Source organism: Papilio xuthus, unplaced genomic scaffold (genome assembly GCF_000836235.2).
Source record: "Papilio xuthus unplaced genomic scaffold, Pxut_1.1 DF825928.1, whole genome shotgun sequence".
NCBI classification, from domain to species: domain Eukaryota; kingdom Metazoa; phylum Arthropoda; class Insecta; order Lepidoptera; family Papilionidae; genus Papilio; species Papilio xuthus.
Genome location: NW_013532721.1, coordinates 7031906 through 7047722, shown reverse-complemented (window position 1 = coordinate 7047722; position 15817 = coordinate 7031906). Strand labels below are relative to the sequence as shown.

General features: G+C 32.4%; 3 protein-coding genes across 9 annotated transcripts in view; 2 read left to right on the top strand and 1 right to left on the bottom strand.

The window, feature by feature from the left end:
- LOC106125164 (spermatogenesis-associated protein 6) overlaps positions 1-1740 on the bottom strand; it is a 5683-nt gene extending 3943 nt beyond the window's left edge. For all 3 annotated transcript variants that reach the window (XM_013322256.1, XM_013322257.1, XM_013322258.1), the window contains exons 1-4: positions 1546-1740; positions 1272-1455; positions 887-1056; positions 354-517 (exon numbers count right to left, since the gene is read on the bottom strand). In XM_013322256.1, coding sequence (XP_013177710.1) covers positions 354-517; positions 887-1056; positions 1272-1455; positions 1546-1590 — 563 coding nt within the window. In that variant the 5' untranslated portion in view covers positions 1591-1740. The remainder of the gene's footprint in view (positions 1-353; positions 518-886; positions 1057-1271; positions 1456-1545) is intronic.
- A 275-nt stretch (positions 1741-2015) lies between these two features.
- phr6-4 ((6-4)-photolyase) lies at positions 2016-3796 on the top strand. Its single transcript, XM_013322211.1, has 2 exons — positions 2016-2202; positions 2288-3796. The coding sequence occupies exons 1-2, from the start codon at positions 2110-2112 to the stop codon at positions 3707-3709; spliced, it is 1515 nt and encodes a 504-aa protein (XP_013177665.1). The 5' UTR covers positions 2016-2109; the 3' UTR covers positions 3710-3796.
- Positions 3797-4059: 263 nt separating this feature from the next.
- The window catches only part of Ctns (lysosomal cystine transporter cystinosin), a 33379-nt gene continuing 21621 nt past the window's right edge, over positions 4060-15817 (top strand). For 4 of the 5 annotated variants that reach the window (XM_013322596.1, XM_013322595.1, XM_013322597.1 and 1 more), the window contains exon 1: positions 11384-11545. The gene's annotated coding sequence lies outside the window, so the exon portion shown is untranslated. Of the gene's footprint in view, positions 4232-6237; positions 6302-11383; positions 11546-15817 lie in introns of those variants that run through there. The other variant, XM_013322594.1, reaches the window with a different exon arrangement.

The window sequence follows — 15817 nt, the reverse complement described above, 5'->3', positions numbered from 1 at the left end:
ATTTGCATATCTTGTCTGTGACGATCTATATGACGCTGACTGTACCAATGTGTTTTTCGATTTTCGATTTACATATGTACATTTATCCGACGTTCTAACGGTGAAGGAAAACATCATGATGCAACCTGCACATATCTGAGAAGAAATTCAAAGATATGTGTGAAGTCAACCCGCACTTGGCCAGCGTGGTTGACTATGGCCTAATCACCCTTATCGTAGTGTAGGCTCCGAGCCCCTCGGTGAGGACGAATAGTGAGCTGATAATGATGATGATGATGGTGAGTCAACTGAAGCCTGAATTTCTATAATATTAGAATATATTAGAAACATACATAATGTATATATCTACATACCTGTGATACAATGGAGAATGACAGACAGGTTTTTGTCTAGAGCCATCAGCATCCGACCCTGGCTCGCAGTTACATACTGGCCCATTTGGTACTTTATTTTTCTGATTCAATATTTCGTCAATGCGAACTTTAGTAGATATCTCTATTTTAGGGGATAAGATGCCCTAAAAACATGTTTAGCAAAAACTAGAAAATATTTTCTTAGACCACCTCTACAATGTAGATGTGAAATCAACTGCCAATTTACACAAGCATTCAATAATTCAAAAATGAAAATTATAGATTTGTCAACTCAGTTCACATTATTATGGTGAGCAATTTCCATACCATACCATACAAATAGTCAGTTAATTGTCTTAATTATTACTTCGAAGCCACACCTCGACTTTCAACCGCAACTGTCAGTGCCAAAATGAATATCAAATAGGCACAAACTACTAAGGTTCATAGCCTGTCCATGTATAGAGGTCAGTGTTGCAAGTATATTTCATGTTTAATATACTTGTAAGAGATATAATATAAAATATAATTACAGGAAAGCCTTTAGTCCTTCGCATAAGTAGATCTACTCCATCAGTGGAACATGTGTTTGGTGGGAACAAGATATCATTGAGAGCGCCCAAGTATTGCGCCAACAACATACACTTGTCTGACTCACAGCTATCAGCCCATTGCACTAACTCACAGTATATTGTTTCATTTTCTGAAAAACAAATTCATGTCAATAAACTAACGAAATGCAAGAAATAATGAAATAAAATGTGTTAAATGCATTATTGATAGATTTTACACAGTTCAAATAAATCCAAAGCTGTAATGAAAACCTATCATGTTTAAAATGGTGCAAGTTGTTAAAATTATTATGTTAAATGTCTTATTATTAAAAGTAAAAAATTAAGTATCATAGATGATACTAACTTAATAAACAACAAATATTGTTGAGAGCACATGTTTCCCGAAATCGCTTCTGGAAGTAGAAGACGTCTTTGAACATGAGCGGGAAGACAGGCGGCAGCATACATGTCTGATAGCTTGTGCCGAGTGCAAACACAATTAGAGACACTCGACCGGACTGGCATAACCATACACCGGGACATGATACCTAAAAACAGGTGTAATGCTGGTTTAATCTGTTCAAATTACTTAAAAACCAATAGTATTAAACTATTGCATATTTGCAAGATTCTCTTACTTTTTGTACGTCTATTTGAATTGTTAACTCTATCACTTTTGGCATATTATATTATTACTACAAAATTTGATCATCCTTAAACATATTTGCTAAAACAACTTTTATTACATGAATTTATGGCTCCTCAAAAACTATAAGATTTTCAATAATGTTTAGGTTCTACTCTAATGTTGTTGTGACGTATCGTTGTTATGGTAACTTGTAACTGTGTTTGTCAGTGTCATTTCACACTAACAGATTATAAAAACTTTGATTTTAAGTCAACAAACCAAATTAAGAGTAACTTTGAGTTTTTACATTTAAATTTTTATTCACAGTAAATTTTCATTTAAATAAAACCACTTGGTGAAAGAATTAATGCAGAACACAATGTATGCTTAACAAAGACAAGCATAACTGTCATATATGGTCATATACGGCCAAATTAATCAACGTCAAATTGTCATTCTCTTGTAATTGTCAATGTCAAAGTGAGAATTTGGTTCGTGCTTTGCGCAATTTCGCGCCAAGCCAACATTGGTAGATTCTGAGCAAATGTTATAAGACAAAACATTTTTATCTAATATGTCAGCATCTAAGGTCTCGTCAGTTGTGCATTGGTTTCGCCTAGATTTACGTCTTCACGATAATCTTGCATTTAGAAATGCAATTAACGAAGTAAGTTATAATTCAAGAAAACTAACGACTTTTACTAAACTAATCGAATTATTCGTACCCTCAGCATATTTTTCTGTTATTCCAGGCTGAAAATCGAAAACATGTTCTTAGACCTGTCTACTTTTTAAATGCTGAAAAAATAAACATTTCCGGAATTAACAGATTACGATTTCTTTTACAAAGTCTACAAGATTTAGATGACAATTTACGGAAGATAAATACTCGCTTGTATGTTTTTAAAGGTAAAGCAGTGGATTGTCTTCCAAATTTGTTTAAACAATGGCAAGTTAAGTTTTTAACTTCACAAGTAGACATTGACCCTGAAGTTGTAGAGCAAGATGAAGCTATAGAAAAAATTGCTGAAGAGTTGGACATCTTTATTGTTAGACGTGTTCAACATACAGTATATGACTTTAATGCTGTTTTAAGAAAGAATAATGGATCTGTACCAATGACATATCAAAAGTTTCTGTCATTGGTCCAGGATATACAAGTTAAAGAAGTGATATACATCAATAAACAAATATCAGATTGTTGTAAAGCAACAGACTTTGATTGCAAAGACTTTGATGTCCCATTTCTGGATCAATTGATTGCTAATGATAGAACAAATTTATCTGAATGTAAATATCCAGGTGGAGAAACTGAAGCACTAAAAAGACTTGACATGTATATGTCGAAAAAAGAATGGGTTTGTAAATTTGAAAAACCTAATTCTTCACCAAACAGCATTGAACCGAGTACTACAGTGTTGAGTCCATATTTAAGTCATGGTTGTCTATCGGCAAAACTTTTTTATCACAGACTTAAACAAGTTGAAAATGGAAGAACTCACACAATGCCACCTGTCTCACTTCTTGGACAATTAATGTGGCGAGAATTTTATTACACTGCAGGTGCAGGCACTGAGAATTTTGACAAAATGGTTGGTAATAAAATTTGTACACAAATTCCTTGGGGAAAAAACCCTGAACACTTAAAAGCATGGGCAGAAGGCATTACAGGCTATCCATTTGTTGATGCTATTATGCGTCAATTAAAACAAGAAGGTTGGATACACCATTTGGCTAGACATATGGTTGCCTGTTTTTTAACAAGAGGTGATTTATGGATTTCTTGGGAGGAAGGGGCTAAGGTGTTTGAGAATTATCTTCTTGATTATGATTGGTCTTTAAATGCTGGTAACTGGATGTGGTTATCTGCATCAGCTTTTTTCTATAAATATTTTAGAGTATACAGCCCTATTGCATTTGGGAAGAAGACTGATAAAGATGGTCTTTATATCAGAAAATATGTCCCAGAATTGAAGAAATATCCCTCTGAATACATTTATGAACCATGGAAGGCACCAAAATCTATTCAAACAACTGCTGGTTGTGTTATAGGTGTTGGGTATCCTAAAAGAATAGTTGAACATGATAAAATACACAAAGAAAACATACAAAAAATGTCACAAGCATATAAGGTCAATAAAGAAAGGAAAGCTATGAAGAGGCCAAGGTCTTAATGTACTATTGTGTTGTTCCAATTGTTAGTTATTTTTTATTTGCCATCTTTTAATCTTACCGAAAAATTTGTATAAAAATAAAATAAATCTAAATAACGTTAAACTAAGTTATGAGTCCTTATTTTATGAATATGAACCCCTTTGAAAAACTTGGTTAAGTTGTTGTGATAATAGGGTTATCTAAAATTTAACCATACACAAACAGATAGAAATATAAGAGTAATATCGGTATATTATGAATTTAAATTAATTAATTTTATTATCAAATAATACCATTCGACTATGTACTTCTTTTCTTTTGCTGTCTGTTGAATTTATCAGTAACGGAACAACTTAATGTCACTGTCAAATGTCATCAATAAAGCCGGAAAAGGGCGTCTTTTTAAAATAAATTTTTAATTGTTTCTTTGGGGAAGTTGCAAAACTGCAAAAATGGTTAAAAAAGAAAAACGTTATCAATATATCATGTCGGTGGTTTGTGAAAATATAACGGTATAGTGCATTTAGAAAATATATATTCAAGTAAGTGTGTATAGCTGTTTCTTTGCTATTTGTTTTATTATCGTAATTTGTATAACTTTATTTGAGTGTGACAAGAATGGATAAAGTTGGTCTATGCTAAACGTACATTCTATTTATTTACTTTTCCATTATGTAAAATAGGTCACATGATAAAAATTTAAACAGGAGGATGGTCTCTGACCTTTTCATTGTTAAAAATCAGTTAATTTAACTCACAGTCAAATTAGTGAATGTTTAGCTTGAATTATATGTTAATGATGAGTTTTAGTTGTTTTTGGATGTGTCATTACCCTAGTATTATTAGTTTTGTCGATTTAATGATTGCATGGCTGCCTAGATTAATAGACCTCTAGGTTAATTACACAAATTGCCATAACCTTTTGTTCTCATCGCCAATTATTGTAATCCATACCTCAATTTATGAACATCTGGACACCAAAAGTATTGTCAAAAGTGAATCAAAAATATAGATCCTCTATCATGCGTGCATTTCTATTTTGCAGTTAATATTTAACTATTCCCCACCACAAGCCAATTATGCTAAAGGCACTGCAATATTGTGATTTCTTAACTCTATAAAAATTTGTATTGAAAAGTTTATTTTAATTTTTTATAAAGTGTCTATGGCATTTACTGTTTAAATATTTTATCAATAGAATATTATCAGTAACCATCACATACTAATCTCAATTGTAAAAGGAAATTCATATCAGATAATGATTGTATTTAATGATAATGCTGTGATTTCATACTTCTCATTAGTTGGGTATTGTTGCACTCTTATCTGTGGATAGATATAGCAAGATATTTAAATTTACCATTCTAGAAATTATATCCAATATGATTATTTATCTGCCTGGTTTAGGTACTAAATATATACATATATATATATATATACTAGCTGACCCGACAGACGTTGTCCTGTCTACACATCTTAATTCGAATATTATTTAAAATTTGACACTGCGATGGTAGCACCATCAGTCGGATCCAATGTAAAACATTCCAAAATCAACAACTACTAATAAATTAAAAATTAATTAAAAAAACATTGTCCAGCGGACAAAATTGTGAATCTAAACCATTCCCAGATCCCCTTGAACACACACAAAAAATTTCATCAAAATCGGTCCAGTTGTTTGAGAGAAGTTCAGTGACATACACACACACAGAAGAATTATATATATATATAAAGATAGAAGGTGGTAAACACAGAAACACCACATGATATAAAGTAACATGTTGTGTAACAGATTCTACCCTTATTACAGAGACAATAAATTAAAAAAGATTTATTTTTATATTCTTTCTCCCTCTTCAAATTTGACACTCCTTTCGTTCTATTCCTATTAGAAAATACCTTCGAGAAATGATGGAAATAGTTCCACTTCATTATACACACTCAATCAACATAATAAATTATATTTGACACTATTATTATCTACAATAAGAATAGACATATGTTTCGTATTTTGTAAATGTTAGCGCATTACAAGTAAAATGAACCTTAACACTTAAGTTGTAAATGGGCAAAAGGACCTAACACTGCAATTTATCAATTGTCGCACCACTCTCTAACACTTATCGAAATGGGATAATAGGCTTCTCACAAATGACTTCCTTCTTCAGAAGGTTTAGGCGATAGAGAATTGATGGTCTGACACGTTCTGACCGCATGTTGCAATCTGCATAGGTCACATTGAATTGTCCCTCGTATAATAGGTTCATTGGACAATTTCATACTCTGTGCTCAAAGATTAGACACAATACAGACAAGATATTAAGAACTAAATCAACCCGATGAAAGGAGTTGCATCTCATGAGATTAACTAAGATAGTGGTTCTCAAATTTTTAAATATACATAATGTTATTAAACTTATGTTGGATTTTATTCTGAAACTTTATGGTATGATAGACATTTTATTTTAATGTGTTCATATTATTTTGGTGTATTAAAATATGATGTCCTCACGTTTACATTTTGTTTATGTATTTTTTATTCCAGGTACAATGAGGCCCGATAGATGAAAGAAAACTGTCAATTTCATAAATAATGATTGGTTAAGCGGGTAAGTTCTTACTTTGATTCATAGAATATGAAATATCTAATAAACCACCCTATAAATATTTAATTTGTACAAAATAATGGTAGTACATCCTTCAAGGCATGATAGACATTAGCAAAAATTAGTAATTATTTTTGGATTTTCTTATGTAACTTTTCGTAAGGTTTTTGTAGAGTGAATAGGCACTTACTAACCTAGCGCGTACCATCTTTCGACCAAATCTCCACTTCACCAGGTGGGATCGTGGTCAAGCGTTAGCTTGTAAAACGTAAAAAAGAAAAATTTTTTTTTTCATATGCGATCTTCAATTCATATATTGCATCAGACTAACATGGTCAAGTACAAGTTTTTATATTTACAAAAAAAATCTCCTCAAGTATTTATCCATGAAATACATGTAGCAAATAGCTTTGTTTAGATTAACCTAGTTCTGTATTTTTCCATTACTATTGAATAAACTAAATAAACAAAAATCATTGATAATGACAAGTCACTTCCGTTTCGCTTATAGTTTATTCTGATCAACTTTTTGTGGAGGTATTTATTACGTTTAAACTTAAAGAAGGTTTTATAGCCTTTAACATAATCTTAGTAGTATCTTTTTTAAAATATTTTGTTTTTCTTAATAGTTCATGAATTTTTATCGTGCACGTCTGGAAATTTGTGTTTTTTAGCCGACTTCAAAAAGAAAGAGGTTATCAATTGGTCTGTATTTCCGCTCGCGTAACTCCGCTCCTTGTACTCCGATTTTTTATTTGATGTTATTCAAGGTTAACTAAAACAAAACCTAGAATTTTTTTTCTATAAATGTATGTTATTTTTTGTATCGCCATAGGAATATCGGCGTGAAGCGTTACCTAGGCTAGGCGTACTAAAATAATGATGCAACTTCATACATTTTTTTCTTGACGCTATGACGACACCGCGGCACGTGTCTGATTTATTTTAAAACAACCTAGGTTCATATCAGTGACCTATTTAATATTTACGAAATTGTTGCGTTGTTCTAAAGACGTTTAATGAAAATCTAAAAATGCTTCGCAGTCGTTAGTGTTTTTTCTCCTAAAGTGCTTTTGCCATCCGGCAGTTGTCTGTCAGTAATTACGAGATAAATAACATATATTAATAAGACATTATTCTTTTGGTAAAAGAAAAAAAAGATCTTTCTGGGAATTATGTCCAGATGCCTATTTTTTTTAGTGGGTAAATCCAGACTCGGTAAAACCAAATAACTATTATGTATATTGTAAGATATTTCGTACGTTAAATATTTTTATATTCAGTTGTAATCAGTTTGATTCCCCTTGAACTGTTTGTATGGGTAAAACACTTTCAGAATTCCCGCGACTAAAATGTGTGAAAGCAATATACTTGATAAAGTTTAAATGGTTAACGGGGAGTTTCTGAGACCAAAGTTCCCATTAAAAATATGTTGTTGTTATTTCCAAACCAATACGACTTAGGGACCTTCAAGAAGCGAGCATACCATTTCCTGAAAGGCCGACAACGCATCTGCGGTTCCTCTGGTGTTGCAGATGTCCATGGGTGTCGTTGATCACCTCGGTGTTCCCGTAGCTCGTTTGCCCCCTTCTCTTATAAAAAAAACTCTGTCTTGTCAAAGATAATAACATGGGTTACGATATGTTTTATACAGATTTTTTATTTTATTTTACCATTATTAACAAAACTAGCGACATGTCTGTGTCTTTCGACAGCTAAAACGTTGTTACCTCTAATTTTTTAAAAAGATATAAAAAAGTGAATCAATGTTTTGTCAAACAATCCCAAGGTTACTTACATATATTTTTAACCCACATTACTTCAGATAACACCTTTTACATTATAAAATCTAATTTTATCGTGAATTATTGCATTCAATAATTTTCAAATCTTTTCTTTACATCACCTCGCGTTCTTGTTCATAACATAGGCAAATACTTCCTCTATATAAGTTAGTATTTATTTGAAAAAAGAACTATAATATCCTACTGTTGACTTTTCTAGTTTATGAGTTTAATATAGACAACGTTTGTTAAAATTAAAATAGAACTTGCGCAATTTTATGCAATGTATAAACGCAAGTCATTGCTTCAGAAATCATGTAAGAGGAAATCTGACGTCATTTTTCATTATACAAAACCATTTATATCATTAGCGAGACAAGATGTGCCTTTTAATATTATGAAAGCAAACGCATTACACGAAGTCAACCAACCCGCACTTGGCCAGCGTGACTATGGCCTAATCACCCTTAACTTAGGGTAGGCTCTGAGCCCCTCGGTGGGGTCGTACAGTGAGCTGATGAAGAAGAAGAAACGCATTACACGATATGTGACCAATTTTAATTGACGTTCGTAACATCAGAAGAGCTCATATTCGCGTCTTTGTAAATTCGTACAATGACTAATCTAATTTAAGATAACTATATGTCCGACTATTTGAAGGTCAGTAAAACTATAAATACTATTTTTACAATAATCATTGTATGAAATAATTGGGGTTGTGTTCACTTTCTGAAGTTTTTTTTATATCAAAAGGTGGCAAACGAGCGAGCGGCCGTCTTAAATCGCTGAAATAGCGAAGCGATCATTACCCATAGACATATGCAAGTGCATATGCTTTGCCTAACGTTTATCGACGATGGAGGGGATGCACAGAAAGAAAATATTTTCCCTTCCCATGCATCCTCTCATCCGGAAAGTCTACTTCCACTTCCTATGCTTTTCTTATGAGAAAAAGGGTGGGAAGGGAAAGAGGATTAAAATTAGGCCTCCGGGACGCACACTCATCAGACGAAACGTGGAATTGCTTCCACTTGACGCCTGTCTTCTGTGTGGTCGTGGTATTTCACCGGGCGAGCCGGGCCAATTCGTGCGAAGATGTGAAAGCGGGCTCTACCACTGCGTTGCGATTACGACTTTCCATCTGACTTGGTCTTCGCACTGGTCTCGCTATTACCCCTGCAAATCGATTATGGATGCTCTTTAGTATAGGGAATAAAGATTAGTCCATGACTTGCTATGCAATTGCATACTGAACATTTTGACTGGACTACCGTAATAACGCTATTGACATTTTATTAATGTGAAGGTAGTCTAGTTGAGATAAATATAGAAATGTATCATTAAAACGTGTCGCAAATCGAACAATATTGCCATTTATGGTATGTAAAACTTTCTTTATAAAGATGTAAGTCTATAAAAAAACATCAGATTTCTACTCCATAGCTTCGTTAAATTTAGTCATCGAGTTTAGACCAAAAAGGTTTTATAGTTTTTTGTTTATTGATGTTTTTTTTTATAGTTTATAGTAGTATTTGATAACATTTAATGACCGAATTAATTCATAATATTCTTAATTATCTGTTATTATCTACGCACAAGTTCAAACACGATAATGTAAATTCTATCTGTAAAAAACTTGAAGGTCGATAGATTACAATTTGTAAGTTTTTAGGTTATCTGTTTACCACATTTAAATATACATAATTTACGCCCGGAACCCGGTGGAGTAGGCAGAGACTACGGATTTAAACAATCTTACTTCTTGGTAATATTATAAATATGAATGTTTTGATGGATTTGGTTTGTTTGAAGGTATCTCCGGAATGACTAAACCGATCTCGCTGAAATTTGGCATAGATGTAGAACATATATTGAAAGAACACGTAGGATACTTATTAACTTTTTTTTTTAATTCCGCACAGACGGAGTCGCGGACGACAGTTACTGTTTAAATAAAATCATTCATGATACCGTTATCTAAAAATGGATTCAATAACATGTTATCTTATAAAATTGAAAAAAAGTTTCATCTGTACTGTACATCATATCATGTCGTATGATTTAATTATGTACAGTTGTGCGGTTTTTTTTAATAATTATAATGATTAAAATACTCGACCAAGTTAAAAGTTAACGGTAACTTAATTGACATGTTTTTGTAAAGGTGTTGACTTATTTGGAGCAATATAATTGTATTTATGTGTTTATATAATAACACTGGTGTTGTTTATATACGAAAAAAATAAATACGAATTGAGGACCTCCTCCTTTTTGAAGTCGGTTTAATACAAGGAGCTCGATTTGCTAGCAATTTTGTGTTCCTGGAAATAATAGGAATGACACCAGGAACTTTAAAGTTATTAAGACTTATTATATTTATATGTATTTACATATTAAATGCATATGCCTAAGAAAAACAAACTACTTTAGTAAAAATATAATCCGAGGAGACCTATTCTTTGTTACCTATGATAATTTATAGTTCTACGATGACTTGACTAAAATCTATCGTTAATGAGACGTTTGCAATCCGTAGTTTCTGCCTTTACGCCAGCCAACTAGTGGTTGGAGGTGAGATCGATTTGGGCTCTTTACACCTGAAGATTACTATTGCGTAATTTAATTAAACAATATAGTGTTGAATTCAGATCCAAATTTTATGGTAGGAAAATTTTTCACTAATTTTAAATATTGTATATCTGTGTATAACCAAGTTTCTATCGTTTTAGTAAATTTTCTCGAACACCGAAAAATGTACATGATTTTCTATAATTTCTTAGAGTTTGATCTACAAAAGAACTTTGTAGATTACAAGTTATAGAAAATCAATAATTAATCATGCTTTTCTGACAATGAGTTTTAATTTCATTAACCTTTAAATATTTTCATTATTTCTTCCTTTTATATTTCTGGTTCGTGTTTACATTATGTAGTATTTGACATTGCTTTGTCATTATGTAATTTCCATATTTTTATTATATAAAATTTTAAATATAAATTGTTTGCCTTGTACTTGTACTTATTTAATTTTCTTATTTTGATATTTTATTACACCGTCCTTACGCGATGGACTTTTCTAATTTATCCGTGCATTGTTAAACAAATGTATAATTTTATAATTTATGAGTAAAAGGAATTGGATCTAAATGTCTTCTTTTGAGATTCAATGTATGCAATTAAATTATATTTGTATTCTCTATTGTTTATTGTCGTGTCATGGTTGACACCGTGGTCATGTCGTGTCGGTGTCGTGTCGTACCCGCAGTGTGTGATGACGCCATGGTATAACAACACCGGCTCTAGGCCGTCTGTTATCATTCCGCGAGGAGCAGTCTCGGTGAACGCATGTGCCGCAAATTGAACGTTGAAAACTTTCGATCGTTTCTTTTAACAAAGTAATATAATATTTTTTTAAAGTGAACTTGTGTTGTGCATTTCCAGACAGATAATATTTTATTTTTCAGTAAGTTTTTTCATAAACTCTTAATTATTTTCATATTGATATTGAATGTTTTATAAGTATTCTCGTTTGAATGTCATAAAAAATATTGTGCACTTGAGAATTATTCCGGTTATGATTGTTTAATTTATAATGTGATATGGAATTGGTAGCCAAAAGTTATGATAATAAAGTCAATTTTTTTTTATAAAAAACAAATGACCACTTACAAGAAAATTAATTGAACATTATTGGCTCTACGCTTGGGCCAAAATAGGCTTAGTGAACATCCACTAAGGATGTTCTAATTGAGATTAAGTAAATGCCACGAACCTACGAGTATTGCTGTGGGTAAAAATTACGTCTTTTAATTTAATTATACATTTTAGTTAACACTAGAATAACAGTGTTAATCTATTTACCACACCACAACTCAAGGTGTATTACCAAATCTTCATTGGTATAGTGTTACAACCCAAAAATTTAGGTGTCATAGTATCTGTTACACTTGCGGCCAAAATTAGTGTTATTTGAGTTATAACATTTCTTGACAAATATGTGGGTCACTTCGCGTGTTTAGAATTTCTACAATATTGATAATATTATACTCTTATATATCAAATCTAAGGCAGTGTAGAACTTAATGATGATGCCTTATACTAAAATTTACTTAAGAGACTTCATTAGAGGTCAATTAACGGATAAATATGACTTTCGTGACCGGCATTGCAATTATCATGGTGTCATACTCTTCTGTTCCAATAAAAACGTATCAAAAGAGCCATCATCGTCATCTCCCTATCCTTATTCCACTCACATGGTTTCCACTGAACTAGGTTTCCGTGTCCCAGATCGACGGAGATTATTCTTCCGTAATCTCCGTAGTCGTTCCCTTCTTGATCCTGTCACCTGTCACCTTTCACGTAATCTACCCATGACTTCCTAAGCTTACTTCAACTGGTTTACATTCACAATTCAAGTTTTCCTTGTCACTTGTGATTCCTTCATAACATACCCATACCATGTTAACCTTTTAAATACCTTAAAAGACATGGTATCCTATAAATGACTACGTTAGGGTAAAATTCATAACATAATTCCCAATTATATTAGTATTGGATTTTGCAAAAAAATTGTATGGAAATTTAAAATATTTATTAACATAAAGTTGTAAAATAACCAGATGTCCTTTGATGCCGCGTGCTTCGTCGGTCATTCATCTGCGCCATGACTTGTGTTAATTGTACAGAAGCTGCTCTTTTCAATCTAACTTAAAATATTAATCAAACATTGTCTGCTTTTGATTTAAATTTATGCCATCGTGTTCTAAAAGATTTTCTTTTAGAAGGTTAAAAGTTGGAAGAGATGTATTCGGTTGTTTTAAAGAAAATTAAGATGCACTTTTAATGTTAGGTGGACTAGATAATAGAACACTGCCCATAGACAACCGCAATTCCAGATTTGTTTTATAAAAAAAATCACGCGTATTTAAATAATACAAACTACAATTATCGCACGTAATAAAATAAAAGGAATGCTAGAAAACCATAAATTCTTATAACTCCGCAAATTGCTTGCAAAATATTAAAATTAATTTGAAAAATTTGAATTTGAATAGGGAAACACTAAAAAAACCAAATGATTTCTGATATTCATGTTAATCAGGATATTTAATTCCTAACTTTAGTATCAAACAACAACCTTTTTTTAAGAGGGGGAATGCGTTACCCATACCGGGTGCCTCGGGGAAAGCCACTCCGGTTATGTGGGACTCTCTCCACATCCCTAAAGGGACAAGGAGCCTACCCACTAAACCCACTCCGGTTACCTCGACTCACTGTATACCGGGGTGTGGGCACATGTGAATACTCTTCGCACACACCGGTCGGTGACTGGTTTTCAGCCTCCACACTAGTATAGACTCTGCACGCGGAAACCCGTGCGCGCCCTCTCTATCTCTTACTGGGTGGGGACCTCCCTTATCCCTCAACCGAACAAACAGCAACCTAGAAAGTGAATAACTATTTCTTGCATGATGATTCATTAGTATCATGAGTATGTAATTTTCAGTGGTTAAATATGACGTATTTTGGTGACGTCATTACTGTTGTAGTGATGACGACAATGATTTCGCAGTTTCGTCTGCAATGCATTTTTTCCTGTGATCGCTGAGTTATGGATAATGGCCTCGGGTTTTCCCCCAACGGTCAAAATAAATCAAAAGTAAACTGACAAGTTTTTAAATTAAAATTGGTTTTACATTTTTATATTGAGTAGACAATTTGATGAAACCACTTCTGTGTTGTCATAATTTTAGATTTTTTATTTTTTTCTTTCAATTTGTGTTGCACATATCATGTTAAATCTATATATATATATATAAGAAAGTCGTGTTAGTTACAATATTTATAACTCAAGAACGGCTTTACCGATATGACTGAAAATTGGTGAGGTGGTAGCTTAGAGCCAGGAGACCGATATAGAATACTATTTATTCATTTTTTTTTCGAATTTATGCCTTGAAGAGCTGCTTTTTATTTAACTTACTAATATTATAAATGCGAATGTTTAGATGGATGTTATGTGATTGGGTGTTTCAAGATACCTCTAGGACGGCTGAACGGATCTCGATTAAATTTGGCATATGTATACAATATAGTCTGAACGAACACATAGGCTACATTAATTAAATTTTCTTTATATATCCACGCGGACGGAGTCGCGGGCGATAGCTAGTATACTATATATTCATGTATAGTTACGTTGATTCGCATTCGTTTTGCCTATTGTTGTATAACGACTTCACGCAATGCTTGTTTTGTAAAGTTTTGTTTCTTTTGTTAGCTCGCGGAATGTTAGACCATTTACGAATACTTGTTTGGTACATTGTTGCTTGTAAATAGAGTAGAGGTCCATTGGATGTAGCATTTTATCAATGTACACTTTAATACAGTCTATTGATTTACTCCGATTTTTTTAGTTTGTACTAGTTTTTTAAGCTCTTTATTCCTGTTTCGGTCCTGAGTGCTATTGTAAGTGAATTTGTTTCTCACTTTAATTTAAGCTTTAATTTAGTATTAATTAAGTTCAATTTAATCTACGTTAATGTTAAAACTGTGCTGAACTAATCGTTTTAATTACATCAATAACATTTCGATTATTGTTCTAATTGGGCAACCGATGATTAATTGGGCCAACAGTTAGTGGTATGGTATATGATAGAATAATAATAAGTTTAGCTTCTAGAGGTATCGAGTAATCCAGAAATATACGTAAGTCTCCACTAATAACAATTAAATCCAATTATTAAGAGAAGGCTGCAGAATTTTTTAAATACATTATGGCTATCAATCTTAACTAAATATGTGTAGGCCTCAATTGCATTCGATTCATGGTCTTTTAAGCTTAATGAAGTTATAAATTCAACTCCCTAATTTGACTACGTTTATGTCTAATGTAGATCTAATTTAGGCAGACACAGTTTCTCTATTAACATTTTATAGATTGTAATAAAATAGTCTTATTATCGTGTGCGGAGATATTTTTAGGTTAGTTTTCAGACGTCAATTTAGTACCTAAGTGGGCCGAATATTTATTAGTGAGGAACCGGCTTATTGTATCTCAAGGTCGTCTTGAATTCGTACCGAACATTGTCCGCAGTCTGGGATAGTTCCCAGTCTTCCCGATGATAGAAATTGTGGATATTAGTTTGTTACAAATATTAACACCACCTAAATCTTAGAAGTTTTAGTGGTCAAGTAATATCTATTTAAATTAACGACAATTTCTATCTTTTTACTTGCAAATTGTTAATTTATTTAAAAAAAAACTTTTTACTTATCTATAAAGTGCATTGAATTTTAATTTTATAATTTCAGAGCGGTATTCCTTGTCTTGCTTTTTAATCTCTTATCATATATTATGTTGTAAAGATGATGTTTTAGTTTCTTTCAAAAGAAGGCTTTATTCGACCGCGTACTATCTATATTGAAGTGCTCTTCAGTTTGTCTGATTGTTAACCATTTGTAGTTATCAATAATCTCGCTATATTACGACGAAGATTAACAATTACTTAATAATTGCATAATTTTAGATATTCTAATATCCTACAATATTATTTTATGAGAAGTATAATAATAGAGTAAATGCTACAGACTGTACACATTAAAGTGTTATTTATGTTTTTTATTAGTAGAATAGTACCATCTTCTTATATGTTGTATCCCACTGGCTTATCTACTATCATTTTCTTATCTTTCACTAGCTGTCGCCCGCGACGTCGTCCGCGAAAAATAA